Here is a 23,029-nt window from a genome sequence, read left to right as displayed (position 1 = left end):
AGAGAGCGTTTGGAGGAGGAGCGTTTCAAAAGCTTTGGTGGGGGTGGGGGTGGGAATACGAAGGAGAGGAATCTGAGTCTGTGTGTTTTGACTGAGGCAGACTGTAAAAGAGTAGATTAACTTTAGTAAATAGGGATAAAACGGTAAAAATAAAAAAACATAAAGGTTAATTTTGTATTTAAAAAAAAATCCAAAAAAATTGGGGGGTAGGGGTTGGAATTGGGGAAGTACAGGGAGTAACTCCCAATATCGAAGGTTATCTCATTTTTAATGATAGAAGATTTAAAATTACTATGTTGGAGTAGCCTGAATGGTGTGTACATTTGTTAAAAAGTATAATAACAAAACACCTTAAGTATTATGGGTTGCATTTTTGTGATAAGTTTAGTAAAAAAAAAAATGTGTAGATAATAAAATGAATGATTTTGGTTTGTATTAAATTAATGAGTCCATGTTGTACATGTAATTTACACTAATTTTAATATTTTAAGACACATAAAAAAAACATTTTATCAAAATCAGAGTAACTTGAAAGGTCAGAGGACATGACAGAAAAACTAATAAAGAAACCAAATTCAAAATTAAGGCACAGATGGTATATGCAATCTCTAGTTACATAGTAGCAGATTCATATGCCTTAACCCTACAACAATATCATATATGCTTTAATATATTGGATTATCTTACAAAAAGAAAAAATGCGTTCTTGAATCTAGTTAGCATAACTACATTACTAGTTTGAAGGGCTCCATTTTCCTGCCTAAGCTATAAGCACGTTTCATAATAAGCATGCATGAAACAACACTTGTTTTGGTAAATGCTAGATAAGAAATGAAGGTCACACTAACAACCAATGCCGCATATATTGCCCTCTGCTGCTGTAAACATAGACAAGATAAGCTTTACCCAGCTTTCTTTGTACAAAGAAGGTAACACAAGACTTCAGGGAAAACTCGAGTTTATGCCATCATAATTTACAAGGGAAAGTACTGGCCACTGCTACGAGGTGTCTTCAAATCAAAAAAGTGGTTCCACAGGCTCTACAACAAATCAATTTTACTTCGTCAGTAAACAAGCATAATTCTAAAGCAGATATTAGTAAGACAACCACTGACCTGTTTTCACTTCAGGATGTTGCTGATGATTCATATCCATGCTTTCATTGACCCTTGTTTTGCTTGCGTCTCTTCTTCTCTTCATCTTTGAGACGCTCAAAGAGCCTTCAACTGTAGAATATGAGGTGAACAAAAATATAAATCACCAGAAATACTTAATACAAGGAACAAGAATGTTGGCCGAAAAGCCTGACTGGCAGTAATTCATCAGAATTTTATCAGTATATTAAATTGCTTGTGTTACTGAACGGAATATATTTCATGATATTGCCAGCACTCCCATGTACCTTGCCATTCCCATACCACTTTCGATTCACCCTTCACCAACTTTGGATAGCAATCTATTCGCGAATCTTCTTGAACCAATTCTTCTACCTGTAATCCCAAAAAAGTTATTACAAGATCAGTCATTCATTTAGTTAATTAAAAAACCCATTGGCATTTAACTTTAATTACGGGACAAAAGTGATTACACCAACAGCGCTCTCAAATATAGTCGGGGTCAAGGATTCATCAATCCGTAAGTGGAATGAAAAAGAGAAAGAATAACCAATTTTGCCGATTTACAAGGACATGCCGTAAGAAAGTATGACTTCGTCCTTACGAAATCCTCAACAATGGCATATACAAAGTCATTTAAAATTTATCTTATGTTACAAATCAATAGGCATCCCAATTGTATCAAATTGTAATATTTGAATCGTGAATAATAAGATTCTAATAACTATGATGCAGTCAGTTAATCCCGACAAAATGAATTAGCTTGTTCTGCTTCGTTATTACGATAAAATAGGGTAATCAAAATAGCTCCGAAGCTACCTTTCTCCATAATAAAGGGTTCTTCCGTTCTCTTGGCAAAAGCAGGTGATCACGTAACCTAGAAGCAACAAACCAGGGTTCACATTCACCATTTGCACTCTTTGACGTCAATGCATTCTCTTCAAGTATTTCGCAGACCTAAAAGATCAATAACAAAGAAATTTTGAACAGATACAGAATTATAACAAGGATGCAAGTAGTCATTCAGTCAAAAAAACCTGTGCACAGCAGATATAAATGTAACTGTAGTTAATGGGAGCCAAAAGTCACATTTTTTCTCTATTTATTTGAAAAACACATTTCAACTGACTTTACCATCTGAGTATCTGCATTGATCAGAACCTTAGTTTATCCAAACTCCACTATAAAAACTAGGGAGTCTGAATATTCTTCACTCATCTAAACCTTTAAAACTATAATATATAAAATTGGGGCATTTGAACCCTATGGTCACTGTACACAGAACTACCTTCTAAACACATGTAATATTTTGTGACCTCAACTAACATAAGCATTCTATTACAATATATTTGTGAGCTTCCATATATATGTGTGCCTATGCATGTATGTATGTATACTCACTCTTAATCAAAGGCATCACCCACCACAACTTAAAATCACACTTGTTGAACTAACGGGTGAAATAATCAATGAAACATGTAATAATCCCTTGTGCCTGTGCCTCTGGGTGTGTCCCACTATACCTTATCATAAAGCTCCTCAACTCTTCTTGACATTGATAGTTTCCGTCGAATACTCCAGAACAAAGCTGTGCATCCAACAAGCTGTTAAATCTCAACACAATCAACATAGCTTACTTACCCATGCAGAAATATATGCATTAAAGTATGTCTTTAGGAAACGGATACCATGGCACAAATGGGCAAAACAACTAGAATATGCTGAGAGATCCACTGACGAATACGGCAGGTATATGGCTTGTAATGCACTGCCCACAGATCTGGACACTTAAACTCCTTCATCCTGTATGAGACATAATTCGTATGTGACATCCTAAGCAGAAGTTTTAACCTCTAAGGAAACATGTTACTAACGGTCACTTTTGACTTGATTAAAATGGAACAGAGATGATATACCCATGAGAGTTGTTTAATCTCGTCTCCAATAATTGCCCCATTGTTTCAACTGCCCTTTGTTTTGTATAATTCTGAAGAGCATTGTCCACTTTGACATTTCCCACGGGCTCAAAATAATTCCACAAAACATCCTCACGAACCTGAGATGAGAATACAAAAGGGAAGTTGAAATCAGCAGCACTAAGAACAGCTCGAACAATAACGTATACAGCCAAGCATAAATAAATACAAGTACACTGCAAAATCCAAGGGCTAAAAATGAGAGAACAAACCCAAATTGGTCCGGTTCCACTGCACAAAAATTGAGCATATCCCTCACACAAGTGATGTTCCACTCTCTCCACCTGTGGTCAAAGGCCAAACAGAAAGATATAACAAAATGCAAAAGAACAACGAAAAAAATAATAGACTGTATTTAATTCCAAGAAATAGTAAGTCACTACTCAAATCAAAATATAGAGACATACAATCTTTCGAGCTGATTCGCTGATATCTCCGTCTTCTAGACACAAGTTCCCATGTCTTTGGTAACCCTGAAGGCATTCCAACTTTCCATCGTTGCATTCTCCATTACTGGGACAAGGTTCACAAACATCTGTAACNATTCCCAGTCANTAGAAACCTCACAAGATGCATATAGTCTGCAAAATCCTACACGTTGAGACTACAAAATTTGATTGATAATACAAGGCCCCAGAGAATGAACTCCCAAAAAAATAATCAGAGGTAATATGAAGCAGACAAACATTGATTAAAGCTTGAATTAGAAAGTAATCTGCATCCTACCAAAATAAATAAAAGAACAAAACAATGTATAACAGCAAGAATCAAATTCACATAACAAATGAACACCCATACAAAAGACCACGGCATATTTCAAAGAAAAAGAAAAGGAAATCAGATGAATTTGTTCATCATTGTGAGCAACAACTATCAACTGCTCTATCCTCATAGTATTTAGCCCTGAAAAGAAGGCTGTCTTACTCTAATTTCCTTTTTCCTTTTTAGCGGCATTCATTCCCTCTCTCTATTACGCATTGTTCTTTAACCGAGAAAAGGAAAACGGCACAATTCAAATGCACAAAATAGGGAAAACGAAATAAAATAAAATAAAATCATCCAGAAAATACACAGAGACAAGGCATGTGTAATTCATCGTTCAGTAGCACAGGAAATTACTAAATCAGAGTTAAATTGAACAACCAAAAACCAGTGGCTTGTTGAGTTGCAACGTTAGTTGGAAGAAGATGACAAATCATAAGGTCCAACAATAAATGAAAAACTCAACACACAGAACAGAATCATATGAAATGCACGAAAATCACGACACTTAAAAACAACAAAACAGAAGCAAATGAAATAGAAAGAGAGGGAGAGACCAGGAGAGTAATCGGAGGAGTGGAAACTGGTGTCGCAAAAGGGTTTGGAAGGAGGGTGAAGGAGAGAGGTAAATAGGAAATTGCAGGTCCATGCAACTAGCGATGCGAGTGCGAGCACGAGAATCAATCTCGGTAAGTCGTGTTTGGATGGTAACAAATTCTGAGGGGGTTCTCTTCCCATCAACGATTTCGCATCAATGTCTGAACTATCTGGAATCGAATTAGACAAACACTCCCTTCGCCGATTCTGCTTCATGGTTCCAAAAATGAGAAATATAAGACAAAAGTTTTAAAATCGAGGAGAATGTACCTTTATTAATTCCTTTTAGTTAGGTTAAATGTATTTTATTATATTTTTAATCAAGTGATTAAATGTTTTATATTCATTATGTTTTATTATGTTTTACTGAGCCTCCATCATCATCACACAGATTATCTTCCCTTCACCATCTTCTTCTACCTCCATACACACAGCCCTAGCCCCCTTCGCCACAGATCAGTCGCCGCCTCGACGCCATTTGCCTGAGCCTCCGTCGTCCTCCGACACTGTCAATAGCAATTTCTCCGATCGCGCTAGGAAGGGGTCTAATGGTAGACTCTCCTACGCACCACCGTGAGCGCTCCTTGCGCTCGCCTTCCACCGCCGCCTCCTCGTCGAACCGAACCTTCGATTTCGCTCTGGAACTACTTGTAAGAGGCACAAGGGAAGGTTCAGCGACAGTGTTCCAGGACTCACAGGTATCAATTTTCTTTGCAATTCTCGCGTCAATTTAAACTTCGTCTGTGTTTATTTCGGACCCTATCTACCCACACTGTTCGTTGCTTCAATCGAATTTCTTCATCTCATCTCGTATATTATTAGGAAAATTACCATTTTCTTAACTCTTAATTTTTTGTTCTGGATTTTTGTCCAATTCATTTGCTCGTTCGATCAAATTTACCATTTCTTTGTATGAGATGGCGAGAGTTTCTGCTGGCTTTTTAGTTGTTAGATGTCTGTGGCTCATTGGAGTATTGTATGAATGTATAGTGAATACATTTATTGCCCTGTTTCATCCGATTGATCAAATTGGGGATAGTGTTGTTTTGAATTGATTATGGACATGGCAACGGGAAACGTATGCAATATTGCGTACGCTTTAGTTTGAGCCTTTTAAGTCAATTGCTCGTTTCATTTTAGGTCTCAATTTCTAAGATATGATGAGGTTTGTAAAAGTATGTTGAAAGGGTATTGGGTTGTTAAATAAGGATTGATCACTTGAGATGTAGATTGTGGTAGAATAAATTGTGTTTCTTATGCAAATTGGGATTGCAACATGTGAATATATTGTGATGCTGTAAAAACAAACATTTGAGTGTGTGTGTTCGATGAAAGTTTACAAATTGATTATGTTTAAAGTTGATTTTGACGTGAAGTAATAATTTATGTTTGGATGCTTTTATTCTATAAGCTACAATTCTGTCAACACAAAAGCTCGTAGTGTTTCAATGGATTTTTAATGTTTGAAAGCGAATCCAGACATGCTTCGTCACCATTCATTAATCTTCGTGCGGATTTTGACATGTTCAGTTCGCAGTGTGCGTTATGTCTATGGCACCATCCATTCCCAATGCGAATGCGACGAGCCTTTGCTCCTACACTACTTATCCAATGGCTGCCACCATGAAGCGCGAAACCTCCTTCAAAATTCTTCTGGAGGTGACCTTCACGCACGCGTCGTTCGTTGGACCAAGCTACTCTCCAACTTCTCCCGCCACGGTTACGTGGCCGAAGCTCGCACACTGTACGACATAATGCCTCACAGAAACCTCTTCACTAGCAATGTCATGTTGACAGCGTACGTCCGTTCCGGCATGCTCGACGAGGCTTCCCAGTTCTTTGAGACCATGTTGGAGAAGAACGTTGTTTCTTGGACTGCCATGCTATGTGGGTTTTCAGACGCAGGGAGGATCGAAGATGCGAGGAAGGTGTTCAATGTAATGCCAGAGAGGAATGTTGTTTCGTGGAACGCGATGGTGGTGGCGTTGCTTAGGAGTGGGAATTTGGAGGATGCGAGGATGGTTTTTGATAAGACTCCTTTCAAGAATGTGGTTTCGTGGAATGCTATGATTGCGGGGTATGCTGAGAGTGGTAGAATGGACGAGGCTAGAGAATTGTTTGAGAAGATGGAGTTTAAGAACGTGATTACTTGGACTAGCATGATATCTGGTTATTGCCGTGAGGGGGATGTTGAAGGTGCTTGTTGTTTGTTTCGGGCTATGCCGGAGAAAAATATTGTTTCTTGGACTGCTATGATTGGTGGGTTTGCTTGGAATGGCTTGTATGAAAAGGCATTGCAGATTTTTATTGAGATGGTGAGAGTTTCTGATGCCCAACCCAACGGAGAGACCTTTGTTTCTCTTGTTTATGCTTGTGGTGGTTTGGGTTTTTCTTGCCTTGGCAAACAGGTACATGCTCAACTTATTGTTAACAGTTGGCGGATTGATGATTATGACGGTAGGTTGCATAGAGGTCTTGTTAGGATGTACTCTGGGCTTGGTATTATGGATTCTGCTCGCAACGTGTTTGAAAGTAATTTGAAAGATTCTGATGATCAGTGTTTCAATTCGATGATAAATGGTTATGTTCGGGCCGGTCAGTTGGCTAGAGCTCAAGAGTTGTTTGACATGGTACCCACTAGGAACAAGGTTGCATCGACTTGCATGATTGCTGGCTATCTTAGCGCTGGCCGAGTACTGGAGGCTTGGAATTTGTTTAATGACATGCCTGATAGGGATTCCATTGCATGGACTGAGATGATTTATGGTTATGTGAAGAATGAGCTCATTGCTGAAGCCTTCTTCTTATTTTCTGAGATGATGGATCGTGGTGTTCCTCCTATGAGTTCTACATATGCTGTTCTATTCGGAGCTATGGGTTCAGTTGCATATCTAGATCAAGGGCGGCAATTACATGGTATGCAGTTCAAGACTGTGTATGAAGATGATTTGATTCTTGAGAACTCTCTAATTGCAATGTATTCAAAATGTGGGGAGATAGATGATGCATATAGGGTATTCTGTAACATGACTTGCCGGGACAAAATTTCTTGGAACTCCATGATCATGGGTCTTTCAGATAATGGCAGGGCCAGTGAAGCTATAAAAGTGTATGAAACTATGCTTGAACATGGAATTTACCCTAATGACCTTACATTCCTGGGTGTCCTAACAGCATGTGCTCATGCGGGTCTTGTTGATAAAGGGCGGGAGTTTTTTATTGCCATGGTTAATGCTTTTGCTATTCAACCTAGCTTGGAGCATTGCATCAGTATTATCAATCTTCTGGGTCGAGCAGGAAAGGTGAAGGACGCAGAGGAGTTTGTTTCGAAGCTTCCTGTTGAACCAAATCATGCCGTTTGGGGGGCTCTAATTGGAGTGTGTGGGTTGAGTAAAAATGATACAGACGTTGCTACGCGTGCAGCCAAACAACTGTTTGAATTGGATCCTTTCAATGCGCCTGGGCATGTGGCTCTTTGTAACATATATGCCGCAAATGATAGGCATATCGAGGAGATGAGATTAAGGAAAGAAATGAGGTTGAAGGGTGTGAGGAAGGCACCCGGATGTAGTTGGATATTGGTGAAGGGGAAAGTTCATATTTTCTTCTCAGACGATAAATTGCATGCGTGTCTTTAACTTGTATTAGGTGTCTGACTTTCAAAATCAAGTCATATTTCACTGCAAATTTCAAATATTATCTTCTCAAGTTTTTTTTTTTTATAATTCAAATATATTACGTATTTTCCTAAACTTTTTATTTTATTTTATTTGTGACGTATTCAAATATATCATCTCAATATTAAAATTATAACTATTATTACATGTAAATATTAATAAGCATAAAGTCTCGTCCCAATTACCTAATTGGTCCAAAATAAAATTTTCAAATAGTGGATTATTTTTTCAGATTATCCATTCATCCAAGAGTGACATGCAAAACTTAATTCAAGACTAGTTTTCAAAACCATTTAGGATCCACAAAATCTGGGCATGAATCTAGGATTATGTTTGATGACACTATGCAATCTAGGATTATGTTTGTCAAGAGATGCACTATAATGAAAAAAAGTCACATAAACAATAAGTTTTAGTCTAATATCGTCCAAAAAAATAAGTTTAGACAAAATTTCTTTAAAAGGATAAAAATATAATCTTTATAGTAAAATAAAGTTAAAGTTCTTCTTTAATAATTTGTTTACTTATAAAGCCGTTGACACTCTAACATGACACTAAGTTAAAATTTCCCATTCAAATAAAATAAAACTATTTAATTTTTAAAAACTTGTACAAATGTTTTTAATTTTAGCAATATTTGTGTTTCATCAAATATAATTTAATACTTGGAAATTTGTAAGAAAACATTTCTACTTAAACATTTTGATTTATCTTAAATATCAATAGCTATACCAAAACTCTTAAGCTTATTAAACTTTTAACAATTGATTTTGTGAATGATAAACATACTCATAAAGATGTTTCCATAAAATATCAAACAACGTTAAAACAAGTAACAAACCCTTAAGATTAAAATTTTAAAGTATTATTGATGAAACAGAGAAAAAGAAAATAAGAGGAATCAGAATCTTTCTATTATAATTGGACCGTTGATTCCTACATACCAGAGATGGTGTGGGTTTCTGGTAGTTTCCAAAATGCAAAATTAAAATTCGATTAAGATTGAAATTCAGCTACAGCGTTCCAGGACTCACAGGTACCGATTTTCTTTGCAACTCTCGCGTCAATTTAAACTTTGTCTGTGTTTATTTCGGACCCTATCTGTCCACACTGTTCGTTGCTTCAATCGAATTTCTCGTATATTATTAGGAAAATTACCATTTTTTTTACTCTTAATTTTTTGTTCTGGATTTTTGTCCAATTCATTTCCTCGTATTTGCTCGTTCGATCAAATTTACCATTTCTTTATATGAGATGGCGAGAGTTTCTGCTGACTTTTTAGTTTTTAGATGTCTGTGGTTTATTGGAGTATTGTATGAATGTATAGTAAATACATTTATTTCCCTATTTCATTCGATTAGTCAAATTGGGGATAGTGTTGTTTTGGATTGATTATGGACATGGTTATGTAAACACTGCCATGATGGCAACGGGAAACGTATGCAATATTGAGTACGCTTTAGTTTGAGCCTTTTAGGTTAGTTGATCATTTCATTTTAGGTCTCAATTTCTAAGATATGACGAGGTTTGTAAAAGTATGTTGAAAGGGTATTGGGCTGTTAAATAGGGGGTGACGTCTTGAGATATAGGTTGTGGTAGAATAAATTGTGTTTCTTATACAAATTGGGTTGCAACAGGTGAATTTATTGTGATGCTGTGAAGACAAACTTTTGAGTGTGTTTGATGAAAGTTTACAGATTGATTATGTTTAAAATTGATTTTGATGTGAAGTAATAATTTATGTTTGGATGCTTTTATTAAATAAGCAAATTTGTTATAAAACTCTGTCAACACAATTGGATGCTTTTATTTCAATGGATTTTGAATGTTTGAAAGTGAATCCAGACATGCGCTGAATATAGATTGTCACTTTTGTTTAACTCCATTTTATTTATCATGTATTGATTGAAGTTGCTTATTCATTAATATATTGTTTTGATGTAATGCTCTTCAGTTATTACTCCCTATAACATGAGGAGGTGACTTGGAGATGTCAGACTTACCAGGATATATGCGTATCTGTTTGAACACAGGGAAGCTTCTTTCATTGGCAATATTGGTCTCTGGAGGAATCGTCTTGCAAATTTTGGTTAGTGTTACCTTTTTTATTTATTTATACGTGCAGAAATAGATGGTAACTTATTGATAAAAATGCCACTTTTTACTTATATTTGTCATTTGTGTTATGTGTCAGGCATGTGTCTTGTATAATAATTGGTGGCCGATGCTAAGTGGTGAGATAAAAAACCAAATTTGAAATTTGATTCCACTGTACTATGTATTTATTCTCTGTATTGATTGAATTGTTATGTGATAATAACATCCGCATGGTTGTTTTTTCTTGCAGTGTTAACATATGTGCTTCTACCAATGCCTTTGCTGTTCTTTGCTGGGTCTAATGACTCTATATTCTCCGAATCTGATAATAGGTGAACTCGTGTTTGAGTAAAAATAATCATTAAACTTTTATCATACAACTTGTTAACTGATTGAAGTTGATTAGAATTTATCAGAAAAGAAACTGAAGATGGTGGATTAATCTTTTAATTTTTTGTTTTACAGCTGGGTGAATTTTACTAAGTTCTTGACCGGAGCCTCAACTGTGGGAGGCATTGCCATTCCAAGCATATTGAAGCATGCAGGAGTTATTGGTTGGGGAGCCTTTGCAATGGAACTTTCTTCCTACTTCGTGTTTGGACTGACTGTAATATGTTACCTTTGGATGGGTGATGAAGATGAATACAGTATACTCTGATACGAGATTTGCTTCATCATTGTAAAAATGAATTGCTCCTTTCATGCGCTATTGATTTTCTTGCATGTGTGACTTTCACTACAGCATATTTGCTTTTTTTAACGATGATTTGTTGAATTCCCCAATTCCAGGGTAGCTTTCAGCCAAAAGAATGTTTATTGTCTGTAAGAAATGAGACGGCTTTTGTCCATTTTCTTATTGTGTTAACTAATATATTTCAAAATAAAGAGTTTTACTTCGTTGGTTTTGAAAAAATAAAAAAAAAAATGTCTATTTGATATCATACTGTTATTAATCTCCGTTTCCAAGGATTTGGAAGTAAATACAATTGCTTTCTTACTGTAACGATTGCCTAAATCCAAACACAATATTGCACCAAATAACGCGAAGAAAATGAGTAAATTGAAATTTAGTGAATGAATCGCTGCATAATAAGTTTTGAGGAATCATCATAACATGCATAATAACTTTAGTAGATAAAATGGGGACGGACATTTCATTAACCTCAAAACATAACATGCATCCATCAACGGTACCAGATTGACAAAACGAAAAGAGAAGAGAGATAGAAAATATAAGAGAGGGGAGAATTTCTCTTAAAGTAACTCGAACGTGTTTTTAGAGCAAAAAGTAGATAAAATTGAATCCCATGGCACAAGTAGAAGAGAGAGATGAAATCAGAAAACTACGCGAAACTGAGGCGCATTGGACTGAATTGCCGGGAGGATCTCCCAGCGGCAGGGCTCGAGGTCCTCGGAGACGGGGCAGTAGCCGGCGAGTGTGACGTTGTCGTTGGAAGCGGCGACGGAGCCGAACTCGAAAACCGACAGGGTGGCATTGGGTGGTCGGGGAACCTCGACGGCGCCGTTCATACCTGGGGCCTCAGCAAGGGGTTTGGTTGTGTCTACGGCGTTGGATGTGGTAATTGAAGAGGATGAGTTTGGTTGGGATTGGGGTTTATTCTCCTTTCGCCACCACAGTAAACCCATGCTTTGTTTTTGTTTTTGGCTAAGGTTGTCTTCATTCCCTCTGTCTTATATTATGCTTTCTCCTTCATTTCGCAACCTAATTGGGATAAAAACACTTTTTTTTAATAATTTTTTGAAAAAAATGTATATCAATTTGTGGTTGGTAGGTTTTAAATAATTTTTAAATATAAATTTAAATAGATTATAAAGTGATCACATTATAAAAAATTTGTTAAAAGATTGCATTTGGTTAAGCGTCTCTTTTTACTTCATCAAAATTATTCAAGAAAAATCATATATTAACTTACTTTTTTTTTTACAGAAATTTGACACAGATATACTTTTTTTAAGTTTTATATAGTTTCTTTTTAAATTATTTTGAAGCTATTAGGTGAAAAATAGAAAAGTAAAAAAATAAGAGGTGATACAAATTTGACTCATTACTTTTATACAAACCCAATCATTCATTTTATTATCTGCATAAACTTTTCACTTAACTTCACAAAAATTACACTATGTTAGGACCATTGAATTCACGGAAGAGTGGAAGTCAGGTGTATACAACTAGTTGGACTGAATAGATTTTGATGCTGTTATATAAGTGAATTTTTCAAAACTTTGAGCCATTTTGTACATGCATCGTTTCTCTCTAAATTTCTGAGTTTTATATTCTCTTCCTTCTTTCTATAAATTCTCACTTTCTTCTTTATTTGATCGTCAATCAGATCGTGCCTGAGATTTCTTGATGGTAAGAGCTTTTCTTTCCACCAAGCAAGTTGTTGTTTTAGACTTGGTAAGTTGAATTCCTTTGTCCTTTGAATTTTATGTATTTTCTGTTACATGCAAGCACGGTTCAGTTTGCATGTGTTCATCAACTATTTCTCTAAATGTGTTTCCTGTCTTTAATCCTCTAGTTGGTTCCTTTCCCAATCAGAAATTGGTAGGCTACCTTAGAAGTTACTTGCGGGTTAGGCAAAATTGTGGAAATGTAAGAATCGTCGGATTTATTTGAGGTAAGGGAAGCTAGTAATTTAATTATGTTTTTCCTATGTGTTGAATTTTTGTTTGGACGTTTGCATGTATGAATAATTGGAGGTTTGACTCAATTATATGAAAATTTTGTGTATGACCAAGACTTGTGAACGAATTAGGTTTCCGGTAGAAAAGTGTTCGGTTTATTCTTCTATCTTTAGAAGAGAATAGGTGAAAATGTGAGTGTGAGATTAAGAAATCCTTTAGATTTATGTTAAAAATGTTTGATATTAGCAGAATAAGTTTAAATTGATTTATAATTTTAGATGTGGAGGATTAGATGTTAAGAAAAATATCTTCTTTGGTCTAAGGTGAGCGTTACTCATAATTTTGTAGAAGTTTTGTAGAATTATGCATAACGTCAAGCGGTCATTGTTGATCGTTCGGTCATGTACTGTACTGGGTCATTAACGGAGTTCGTTCTCTTGGAAGTTCTATTAATTCATGACCTTTGGTCTAGATAGAGTATCCAATACAATCTAAATTCTCAGTCTTGATAGTGATGGGTCATCATGTACTGACACTCGGTCTTGATAGTGATCGGTCATGTACTGACACTCGGTCTTGATAGTGATCGGTCATATACTAACACTCGGTCTCGATAGTGATCGGTTATATATTGACACTTGGTCTTATCAACGTTCGGTCATGTACTAAGTTTGATATGGTAATATCGTTCAGTCGTACATAAACATTCGGTCTAAGCAATTAGTGGTCGGTCTAACCTATAAGTATTCAGTTTCAGCTCTTAGTACTCAGTTTTCATAGTGGTCGCTCAGTAACGGTGTTCGATTATTACTTTAGTCCTATCAATTATGGATTGTTCGGTCTTGTTCTAAGGGTAGTAAGGAATTGTTCGATCTCCAACGTCCATAGAGTTTGCGAACTTATGAGTGATGATAGAATTGTGGAATAAAAATTAGATGTTATATAATGAGAATTTTACTTAAGTTATATGAAAGAGATTTCCAAGGAGGAATGTCTCATGAATGATTATTGAATTGTAAAGTATGAATGTGGATATCTTGTTAAGTTAATGTTTATCCTGATATTCTGTGATTTCTCATTCTCAAGTAGAGAGGAGTAACTCATGTGTGAAAATGGCAGGAGGTCCTTTAACCTCAAAAGGAAGAGGTAATTTCCATTGGACTAACCTTGTGGGGTAGCTTGATGGGAGTCTTGTTGATTCACCATCACAAGTGCAGGAACACCTGTAGTTATACATTCATATAATCTGGATGGTCAAGTCATAGTGTTCAGACTAGGCGTGAATTATGGTTTGCGGGCAATGTGTGCGTGCGTGCGTGTGTGCGTGCACTCGTGACTGCGTGCCTGCGTCTGTGCATACCTGTGTCCATGCATGCGTTAAACACAGTATATATTAAGTCAAGGGTTCAAACCGTAAAAGCCCAAGACAAAACACTTTCTAATGTAAAAGCAGAGAGTCACGTGCTAAGAAAGAGAAAACACAGAGGGCAAACTTTCTAGAGAGATGCAGTGAGAGAGGGTCTGCAAGGGTTCCACCACTGTTTTGCACCAATCACCGTCCAAGAGCCACGTTCTATGACAAGTAATCGTCACCACAATGCAGAGAAGACACACGTAAAGGTACTCAATTCAAAACTTATTCTCATTAACATTTCTGAATGGAATACAGTATTTATACTAAAACATAAACTGAAAACGATGTTGTTTTGTTTTATATTTCAACACTCCTCCTAAAACAAAACACTATACACACAAGTTTTCTGAAAAACAATCGGTACAAACACCTTCTTCTTCGATTTTGAGCATTTTTCACCGATTAAAATCGGTAAAAATGACTCCATTTGAGCTTACATGAGTTTTTCACCGATTGAAATCGGAGAAAACTCTTCCTCCTTGGCCGATCTTCAATATCCCAGCCAGATCTCACTTTATCCGGCAAAAAACCCTAGGTTTTCGCCCTTCCTCTGGTCCGATCTACACCGTTCTTGCCAATCTCCACTCGGACCACCCCAATCTGCTTCCTGAGAGTCAGAAAGCGTTCACCTTTGAGTGCTTTGGTGAGGACATCTGCTAACTGGTCTTCGGATCTGCAGTGTACCACCTCCAACCGACCATTGCTGACTTGTTCCCTAATATAGTGGAACTTAGTCTTAATGTGTTTACTCCTACCGTGAGAAGTAGGGTGTTTGGCCAAATCAATGGCAGATTTGTTGTCAACAAGCAACTTCACTCTACCAGACCACTCTACCTTCAGTCCTTCTAGCAAATATCCCAGCCACACTGCTTGACATGCAGCTTCACATGCTGCTATGTACTCCGCTTCACAAGATGATAGGGCTACTACAGGTTCTTTCTTCGAACTCCAAGAAATTGGAGATCCACCCATGAAGAAGATATACACAGGCGTACTCCTCCTATCTCCTTTATCACCATACCAATCAACATCTGAGTATGAAGTGATTTGCACTTCAACTCCAGCCTCCTCCTTTCTCAATAGGACTCCATAGGAATAGGTCCCCTGTAGATACCTTAGAATTCTCTTCACTGCATTCAAATGAGATGTTCTGGGACACTCCATATATCTGCTCACTAACCCCACGCTGTAACTCAGTTCAGGTCTGGTATTGCAAAGATACCTTAGACTCCCAACCATTCTCCTGTATGTTGTTGGATCAACAGCATCCTCTTCTGGTTCTTTCTCTAGTTTCAACCCAATTTCAGCTTGTGTGTTAGCTGCATTGCATTCTGCCATTTCAAACCTTTTCAGCAAATTTAGAACATACCTAGACTGATGCATCACTAAACCACTTTCAGTCTCGGTAAACTCTATCCCAAGGAAGTAACTCAGTCTTCCAAGGTCACTCATTTCAAATTCCCTTAGCATTTCAGCTTTAAACTCCGAAACCAACTCCTCATTACTTCCAGTGACTAACAAGTCATCCACATACAGGCACACAATTAATTTTTCTGTTCTGCCACTGTATTGGCAACACTTCACATACAGCCCATGTTCTGAAGCACACTTCTCAAACCCTGTACCTCCCATGAACCCACCAATTCTTTGGTTCTAGGCCCTTGGTGCCTATTTAAGCCCATAGAGGGCTTTCCTCAGCCTATACACCTTATCAGACTGCTTTTTAACCTCAAAACCTTGCGGTTGCACAACATATACCTCCTCTTCCAGTCTTCCATTTAGGAAGGCTGACTTCACATCAAGCTAGTGTAAAAACCAGCCAAATTTAGTGGCTAAAGACACCACTAATCTGATAGTTTCAATCCTTGCCACAGGTGCAAACACCTCTCCATAATCAACTCCAGCCTTCTGTAAGAATCCCTTAGCCACCAACCGTGCCTTATACCTCACAATAACACCTTGTGGATTAATATTTGACTTATAAACCCACTTCAACGCTATAGGTTTCTTTCCAGAGGGCAATTCTACCAATTCCCAGGTTTGATTCTTCTCTATAGAGTCAATCTCCTCCTGCATGGCTTTATGCCATCTCACATCCTTCACAGCCTCTTCAAATTCAACAGGTTCAACTTCTACAACTAAAGCATAATGTACAAACTGTCCCTCTGCCGTTAGAGTTGCTTCATAGGACAAATCATAGTCCCTCAAATGTGCTGGCAGCTGTGAGGTTCTGGATGACCTCCTAGTTCTGTCATTCTCTCTATTCTCCTCTGTTTCAACTGCAGCAGTTGCATCCTCCAAAGTAATGGTTGATGGTATCTGCTCAGTTGCTTTCCACTGCCAACTTCCACTCTCATCTACAATCACATCCCTGCTGATACATGTTGTCCCTGATGCAGGATCAAACAGCTTGTATCCTCCAGTAGGATTGTAGCCTACAAGAATAAGTGGTACACCTTTGTCATCAAGCTTCCTCCTCAGTTGATCTGGAATATGCCTGTAGCATACAGATCCAAATATTTTCAGATGTTTAACATCCGGTTTCACCCCTGTCCATGCCTCTTCAGGTGTCATGCCCTCCAGCCTTTTCGTAGGACATAAATTCAGTATATAGTTGGCTGTCACCACAGCCTCACCCCATAGAGAGATAGGTAAATTTTTACTCTTCAACATACATCTGACCATATTCAGTATGGTCCTATTCTTCCGCTATGCTGCACCATTGTGCTGTGGTGTATAGGGAGGGGTAACTTCATGTACAATCCCCTCATCATCACAAAACTTCTTAAAGTCAGTGGAGGTATACTCTCCTCCTCCATCCGTCCTCAAGATCTTAATCTTCTGCTCACACTGTTTCTCAACCACCTTCTTGAATTTCTGAAACATATGCAGTACATCTCCTTTCCTCTTGATAACATACACCCAACACTTTCTGGTGTAATCATCAATGAACAGCAGAAAATACCTGCTACCTCCTGGGGTTTCAACCTGCATAGGTCCACAAACGTCTGAGTATACAACTCCCAATTTTCCTGCAGACTTCTGGGGTAAGTTTTTCTGAAAACTGCCCCTTGTTTGCTTGCATTGCACACATTCCTTGCACACTGTATCAGGAATTTCCACTTTGGGTAGCCCTTTCACCATGTTTTTCTGTTCTAACAGTGATAGATCTCTAAAGTTCAAATGCCCAAACTGCAAATGCCAGATCCATTCCTCCTTACTCTCTGTTGCAGTAAAGCATATATCACTACTCTAAATGTGCGATTTTCTGATAACTGAGCCTGTATCACCATCTTCCTTTCTTGATTAAAAATGTTGAGGCACTCATTTTCCATCTTCGTCATATAATCCTTCTACAGCAGCTGTCCCAAACTTAGTAAATTTGACTTCAGTTCTGGTACATACAGAACATCCTCAATCACAACTTCTCTTCCTTCTGCATTTCTAAGGACAACTCTACCAGATCCCTCAGCTTTCAGTCTCCTGTCATCAGCAAAACGAATTCTTCCCTGTGCAGCCTCTTTAATTCCTACAAACNAGTCCCTCNTGCCTGTCATATGGGTAGAACACCCAGAATCCAGGTACCACACATCTTCTTCTGATAAATCATCATCACTTCTGGCCATAAGCATCACTGCCTCCTCATCCGACCCTTCTTCTTGAGCCAAATTGGCTGTTTTCTTTTGTTTGTTTTTAGCTCCTTCACCTGTCCAGCAATCCTTGGCAAAATGACCAAGTTTCTGACAGTTATAGCACTTGACCTTCTTCTTATCGAATTTCCAGTCACCTTTCTTCTGGTTTTTCGCCTTCCCAGGTTCACTGGACTCTCCACCTTGCTGGTCCAGTGATTCTTTATTCTTTTTGCCACCTTTCTTGAACCCTTTCTTCCCTTTCAACTGGGTTCTGACCTGTAAAGCTTGCTCTTGACACTGCCTACGCTCATTGATGTGTATTTCATGAGCCTCTAATGAATGCAACAGCTCATCAACTCCAATAACTTCCCTTCTACGAGTTTCTTCGATGACAGCAGCCACATAGTCAAACCTTGGGGTTAAGGTTCTCAAGATTTTATCAACAATATATTCATCCGAAATTGTGTCATTACACACCCTCATCTTGTTTACCAATTCTTATACCTTGTCAAAATATTCTGTCACGGTTTGACTCTCCTCCATGATCAGAACTTCAAATTGTCTCCTTAACGCCTGCAATTTCACCTTTGTATTTTTGTCCCCGTCACCATATGCCTTCGCAAGGATATCCCAAGCCTCCTTAGCCGTAGCAGCCTTAGAAATCTTGTTGAAGATCTTAGGGCTAACACACTGATACAGAAGAAATCTGGCTTTGTTGTCCAGTTTCATCTGAATCTTGAAATTCTTCTTCTCTTCTTCAGACGCCTTCTCAGTCAACACAGGCAGTCCATCCTCTATCACTTCTGAGACATCCTGAAAGCCAAAAATGGCTCGCATTTTGATGCGCCAATCATCAAACTGCATTCCATCAAAGATTGGCAAAGGTCCCTGTATACCTCCGAAGCTTGCCATCACGTTCTTGCTAGAATCTTGCAGGTTCTTTGATTTTACTCAGCACAAAGAAACCTTCTTTTTTCTCCTCTGGATACACCCACTACCAGATAAAGAACACACCTCCAATCTTTTGTCACGCACCCACTTCACACACACCAGGAATCACGATCTTGCTCTTGATACCATATTAAGTCAAGGGTTAAAACTGTAAAAGCCCAAGACAAAACACTTTCTAATGTAAAAGCAAAGAGTCACGTGCTAAGAAAGAGAAAACACAGAGGGCAAACTTTCTAGAGAGATGCAGTGAGAGAGGGTCTGCAAGGGTTCCACCACTGCTTTGCACCGATCACCGTCCAAGAGCCACGTTCTATGACAAGTAATCGTCAACACAATGCAGAGAAGACACACGTAAAGGTACTGAATTCAAAACTTATTCTCATTGACATTTCTGAATGGAATACAGTATTTATACTAAAACATAAACTGAAAACGATGCTGTTTTGTTTTACATTTCAACAGTATAATATCTTTACATCACTAATAAAGCAGTCTTCTAGTGACTACATAATTCTTCTACACAGTTTTATATTATTCTATCAATAAAAAGTTAATTGGGAATTTTAAGCACCTTTTACTTCATTTTTGTTTAAATATTTTATAGTAATATTAATGAAGTGGTGGATTAAGTATAGTTATGTAATGAAACGTGTATCTTAAAGTATAATTATTTTTAAGACAAGCCTATGTTTTCAGCAAAGAATTGGTATGCTTTTTACAATACTAATGGCAGATGCAAAAGTCTTTTGGCAAAGTACAGAATTTAAGCAAACAATTGGTTCGTGTATAATATTTCACTTTATAATTTCTGGATAAATTTAGATTGAAAAAGGAACTTCTTATTAGATTATCCGACCTGTAGCTACACATTCATACAATTTGGATGGTCAAGTCATAGTGTTCATTCTAAGCATGAATTATGGTTTGCAAACTATGTGTGCGTTCGTATGTGCATGCGTGCGTGCATACGCGCGTGCGTGCGTCGGTACATGCTTGGGTCCGTGCGTACGTGCATGTGCATGCGTTAGACACAGTATAATATCTTTACATCACTAATAAAGCAGTCTTCTATTGACTACATAATTTTTCTACACGTTTTATATTATTCTATCAACAAAAAGTTTATTGGGAATTTTAAGCACCTTTCACTTCTTTTTTGTTTAAATATTTTATAGTAATATTACAGAAGTAGTGGATTAATTATAGTTATGTAATGAAACGTGAATTTATAATTATTTTTAAGGCAAGCCTGTGTTTTCAGCAAAGAATTGGTATGCTTTTTACAATACTAATGATAGATCTTTTGGCAAAGTATAGAATTTAAACGAACAATAGTTCGTATATAATATTTCACTTTTATTCTTTAATAATTTCCACATAAATTTAGATTGAAAAAAGAACTTCTTAGATTATCCGAGTGATCATGTATTGACTTTTGACACTTCTTTCATCATTTTATCAGTTTAAGATTTATGTTATATGAAGTCTTAGCATTACCTTCCCGCACATAAATTATAATTCCTTTTATATTTTCTGACATAGGCTCATTAGAATTTGGCCCATCAAACTCGTTGCTAAATGTTTTTATCTAGAAATTCCAACTTTTAGGCGGCAGGCTTGTCAAATTCTTCTAAAGCTGCCCACAATTTTGGATCCTCATAATCGTTAATCAGAAAAGCTGGCTTTGCTTTCATAAGTAAATCCTCTGGGTTTCGTGTAGCTAGGCCAATAACAGGCATCCCAGCTGCCACTCCAGCTATAATCCCTGAAAAAGAATCCTATTATAGAAACATAGAAAGTATGTCAAGAGCAGGTCTAGAACAAGTTCTTCTTTAGTCGGACATAAGAAAAATGCAGACCTCAAATACAAATGCATGATCCTTCGATGCCTTCAGAACTTCAAGAGCTTTCAAGTAGGGGTCGGGATGAGGTTTACCACGTTCACATTCATCACCAATAATAAGAACATCAAAGAAGTCCGAGAGACCAAGTTTTGAGATCATGAGTTCTGCATTTTCTCTTGGAGAATTGGTAACTGCAGCTCTCTTCAGACCACGGTTTTCAACCCATGTCCTCACTCTATCAAGGCCTTTCACTGGCTTCAGTTGCTGTCTCGCCAATCTGGATAGTCCATAAGAGATTTATCTTCTGAACCTTCAAATGAAGCACATGGAGGAAGGGTATACACATAGATAGAGAGAGAGCAGGGTTTACCTTCGGAACATGGCTTCCTTATCTTCTATAAACTTCAAACCTCGTTCCGGATCATCAGGAAAGGCAACTGAGGCAGCATCAACTTTGTACTTGCCAGAAAATTTTTCAACAAAAAATTCCTCCGTTATAGGAACACCTCCATTAAAACCAATCTGACAACCACCAATATTCGTGTCAGTGCTTGGTGATGGTGGTTTGCAAATACCACAAATAGAGTATTACAACAAAATAACTAATATTATTTTCTCAATGTTTTCCATTGAGAATTTTATACTAAGAAAAGAAGCAGTACCTTTAGTAGCATTTCACGCAAAGCTTCGTAGTGGAGTGGATCAGAGTCACATAGTGTTCCATCTACATCAAAGAGCACAGCTTCAAGTGGAGCAAGTCCGGTCAGAGAACTCATGCTGCTGGTACCACACGAAGGTAATGAGAGACCAGTTCAGCAAAATGATCAGGCTGCGTACTAAATTTTCTTTTTGTATAACAAAGCAAGCCACAAATTAACTATTCCAAAGCTTGAATTGTTGCATACAGCCATCTGAAGGCTTATATATTTGACATGCCCTCTCATTCTTGACCCCTTTTGACTTAGAACATATAGCAGACACACATTTTCTGAAATTTAGCTTCTATTTGGAAGAATCACGATAACAAGTATCCAATATTAAATATGGTTATGATAGCTCCGATATTCAAAAGCTTAAACTAATGGGGTGAAGGCACATAATGGATTTTATATCTTACAATGCAAAGATCATCTCATTTACAAGTATGCAGATCTCTTTGCAGAACTTGCCAGTTAAACTAGAAGTGTGAAAATGAGGACAAAGAATTTAAAATATCGATTAAGAAATGCACTTTAAACTTAATATTTGAAAAATGAGATATGGACTGATTTGTAATTTCTCACTTCCAACAATATCATACATCTTTACGGTGCAAAATCCAACTTCATCTTCCCTTTTTCTACATGTTTTTAATCACACCCAGAAAATATAATAAAATAAAATAAAAATCCACAATTTTGCTTGAAAACAAACATGGTGTGGGTAGTGGAATCCACAGAATAAGAAAGGGGCATATAACCTCAACTCTCAATGTTTAATGAACACCAAATCAATGAAGCTTTGTTAAAATGTTACTAATGGAAGAGATTATCAGAGTAAATGCGAAATAAATTGAATAAGAGAACCTATTATATGTTGGAAGTGATGAAAGGAAGCACGGAGACAATGCAAAGAAGAAGGCTGGGTGAATATTTGCCAAGGTGAAGTTTTGCAGATGCAGAAAAAGAAAAGAAGCACCGTATTATGGTGTTTCACGTCTTTCAAAAGGCAGAGATAGATCACTTAATTTATTTTTTTCTCACATGTCATGAAATTGTGTCCGTCTAATTATTCTCTTAAATCATTTAAATAACAAAACTTATCTTTAGATTATCTATCATCGATAAATTTAATCTTTTAAATAAGAATGAGCAATCAAATCCATTTCCGAAGTAAATAAAATAAAATGTATTTCTTCATATTATAAACTATCAATCAATTTATTTCAATAGTAAATAATAATATAAAAAATTGATCTCTAATCGTAAATGTTGATTGTACTTATTTTTTTAATCTCAAATTGTATGTTTATATCTATCAATTTGTTTATTATGATAATGTAGGTTAAGAATCAGATATATTCTGTTACTTTCTTTTTCATCTAAAAGGAGTAAAAAAATTTTAGGAAGACATCTTAACATTTTTTCTTCTCTTTTGTATGATTTTAGTGTTTAGAAAAAAACAAGGGACAAAATTAAAATAATTTTTTAAGCTTTTTCTATTCACAATAGATGTTGTTCCTGATTTTTTCGTAGAGTAGAGTTAGAGAAAACATATATAATTTTATTTTATTTTTTTAATGAATTACATTATTTTTGTTGTTTAGTTTATTCTTTTTA

At 36.9% G+C, this 23,029-nt stretch overlaps 6 protein-coding genes across 9 annotated transcripts; 2 read left to right on the top strand and 4 right to left on the bottom strand.

Moving 5' to 3' along the window:
* Positions 1 to 558: 558 nt before the first annotated feature.
* On the bottom strand, positions 559 to 4,732 carry LOC106776618. Its single transcript, XM_014664100.2, has 10 exons — positions 4,411 to 4,732; positions 3,499 to 3,626; positions 3,304 to 3,375; positions 3,032 to 3,171; positions 2,804 to 2,918; positions 2,639 to 2,719; positions 1,935 to 2,072; positions 1,403 to 1,490; positions 1,116 to 1,226; positions 559 to 1,040 (listed from the first exon to the last, which is right to left on the bottom strand). The coding sequence occupies exons 1-10, from the start codon at positions 4,664 to 4,666 to the stop codon at positions 1,018 to 1,020; spliced, it is 1,152 nt and encodes a 383-aa protein (XP_014519586.1). The 5' UTR covers positions 4,667 to 4,732; the 3' UTR covers positions 559 to 1,017.
* Positions 4,423 to 8,146, top strand: LOC106777720 (pentatricopeptide repeat-containing protein At1g32415, mitochondrial-like). 4 transcript variants are annotated; one of them, XM_022775837.1, is made up of 3 exons: positions 4,423 to 4,542; positions 4,842 to 5,148; positions 5,988 to 8,146. In XM_022775837.1, the coding sequence occupies exon 3, from the start codon at positions 6,205 to 6,207 to the stop codon at positions 8,086 to 8,088; it is 1,884 nt and encodes a 627-aa protein (XP_022631558.1). In that variant the 5' UTR covers positions 4,423 to 4,542; positions 4,842 to 5,148; positions 5,988 to 6,204; the 3' UTR covers positions 8,089 to 8,146. The 4 variants fall into 4 exon arrangements, with proteins under 4 accessions (XP_022631558.1, XP_022631557.1, XP_022631556.1 ...); XM_022775836.1 differs by having other exon boundaries at positions 5,981 to 8,146; XM_022775835.1 differs by having other exon boundaries at positions 5,930 to 8,146.
* An 868-nt stretch (positions 8,147 to 9,014) lies between these two features.
* On the top strand, positions 9,015 to 11,024 carry LOC106777721 (vacuolar protein sorting-associated protein 55 homolog). Its single transcript, XM_014665440.2, has 5 exons — positions 9,015 to 9,163; positions 10,082 to 10,216; positions 10,322 to 10,361; positions 10,475 to 10,556; positions 10,690 to 11,024. Exons 2-5 carry the CDS (start codon positions 10,118 to 10,120, stop codon positions 10,880 to 10,882), a joined length of 414 nt encoding a protein of 137 aa, XP_014520926.1. The 5' UTR covers positions 9,015 to 9,163; positions 10,082 to 10,117; the 3' UTR covers positions 10,883 to 11,024.
* A 304-nt stretch (positions 11,025 to 11,328) lies between these two features.
* Positions 11,329 to 11,914, bottom strand: LOC106777365. Its single transcript, XM_014664945.2, has one exon. The coding sequence runs from the start codon at positions 11,869 to 11,871 to the stop codon at positions 11,560 to 11,562; it is 312 nt and encodes a 103-aa protein (XP_014520431.1). The 5' UTR covers positions 11,872 to 11,914; the 3' UTR covers positions 11,329 to 11,559.
* Positions 11,915 to 14,815: 2,901 nt separating this feature from the next.
* On the bottom strand, positions 14,816 to 15,916 carry LOC106776617 (uncharacterized mitochondrial protein AtMg00810-like). The gene has a single exon (XM_014664098.1). The coding sequence runs from the start codon at positions 15,914 to 15,916 to the stop codon at positions 14,816 to 14,818; it is 1,101 nt and encodes a 366-aa protein (XP_014519584.1).
* Positions 15,917 to 20,226: 4,310 nt separating this feature from the next.
* LOC106777429 (haloacid dehalogenase-like hydrolase domain-containing protein Sgpp) lies at positions 20,227 to 21,621 on the bottom strand. The gene is made up of 4 exons (XM_014665012.2): positions 21,374 to 21,621; positions 21,082 to 21,233; positions 20,727 to 20,988; positions 20,227 to 20,645 (listed from the first exon to the last, which is right to left on the bottom strand). Exons 1-4 carry the CDS (start codon positions 21,485 to 21,487, stop codon positions 20,472 to 20,474), a joined length of 702 nt encoding a protein of 233 aa, XP_014520498.1. The 5' UTR covers positions 21,488 to 21,621; the 3' UTR covers positions 20,227 to 20,471.
* Positions 21,622 to 23,029: the final 1,408 nt, after the last annotated feature.

This window comes from Vigna radiata, chromosome 11 (assembly GCF_000741045.1).
Source record: "Vigna radiata var. radiata cultivar VC1973A chromosome 11, Vradiata_ver6, whole genome shotgun sequence".
Taxonomy (NCBI): domain Eukaryota; kingdom Viridiplantae; phylum Streptophyta; class Magnoliopsida; order Fabales; family Fabaceae; genus Vigna; species Vigna radiata.
The sequence above is the reverse complement of the archived record's forward strand: the minus strand, read 5'-3'. Positions and strand labels throughout refer to the sequence as shown.

What these genes read in the sequence shown, in the direction of transcription:
- LOC106776618 (XM_014664100.2), bottom strand. Translation starts at nt 4,666, where the DNA reads ATGAAGCAGAATCGGCGAAGGGAGTGTTTGTCTAATTCGATTCCAGAT. An exon ending in TTGAGGAGCTTTATGATAAG is followed by an intron (nt 2,073 to 2,638) that starts GTATAGTGGGAC and finishes TTGATCTTTTAG; the next exon opens with GTCTGCGAAATACTTGAAGA. An exon ending in ACATCCTGAAGTGAAAACAG is followed by an intron (nt 1,041 to 1,115) that starts GTCAGTGGTTGT and finishes GATTTGTTGTAG; the next exon opens with AGCCTGTGGAACCACTTTTT.
- LOC106777720 (XM_022775835.1), top strand. Translation starts at nt 5,932, where the DNA reads ATGCTTCGTCACCATTCATTAATCTTCGTGCGGATTTTGACATGTTCA.
- LOC106777721 (XM_014665440.2), top strand. Translation starts at nt 10,118, where the DNA reads ATGTCAGACTTACCAGGATATATGCGTATCTGTTTGAACACAGGGAAG. An exon ending in GAATCGTCTTGCAAATTTTG is followed by an intron (nt 10,217 to 10,321) that starts GTTAGTGTTACC and finishes GTTATGTGTCAG; the next exon opens with GCATGTGTCTTGTATAATAA. An exon ending in TTGGTGGCCGATGCTAAGTG is followed by an intron (nt 10,362 to 10,474) that starts GTGAGATAAAAA and finishes TTTTTCTTGCAG; the next exon opens with TGTTAACATATGTGCTTCTA.
- LOC106777365 (XM_014664945.2), bottom strand. Translation starts at nt 11,871, where the DNA reads ATGGGTTTACTGTGGTGGCGAAAGGAGAATAAACCCCAATCCCAACCA.
- LOC106776617 (XM_014664098.1), bottom strand. Translation starts at nt 15,916, where the DNA reads ATGGGAGGTACAGGGTTTGAGAAGTGTGCTTCAGAACATGGGCTGTAT.
- LOC106777429 (XM_014665012.2), bottom strand. Translation starts at nt 21,487, where the DNA reads ATGAGTTCTCTGACCGGACTTGCTCCACTTGAAGCTGTGCTCTTTGAT. An exon ending in AAGGAAGCCATGTTCCGAAG is followed by an intron (nt 20,989 to 21,081) that starts GTAAACCCTGCT and finishes TGGACTATCCAG; the next exon opens with ATTGGCGAGACAGCAACTGA. An exon ending in ATCATGCATTTGTATTTGAG is followed by an intron (nt 20,646 to 20,726) that starts GTCTGCATTTTT and finishes TTTCTATAATAG; the next exon opens with GATTCTTTTTCAGGGATTAT.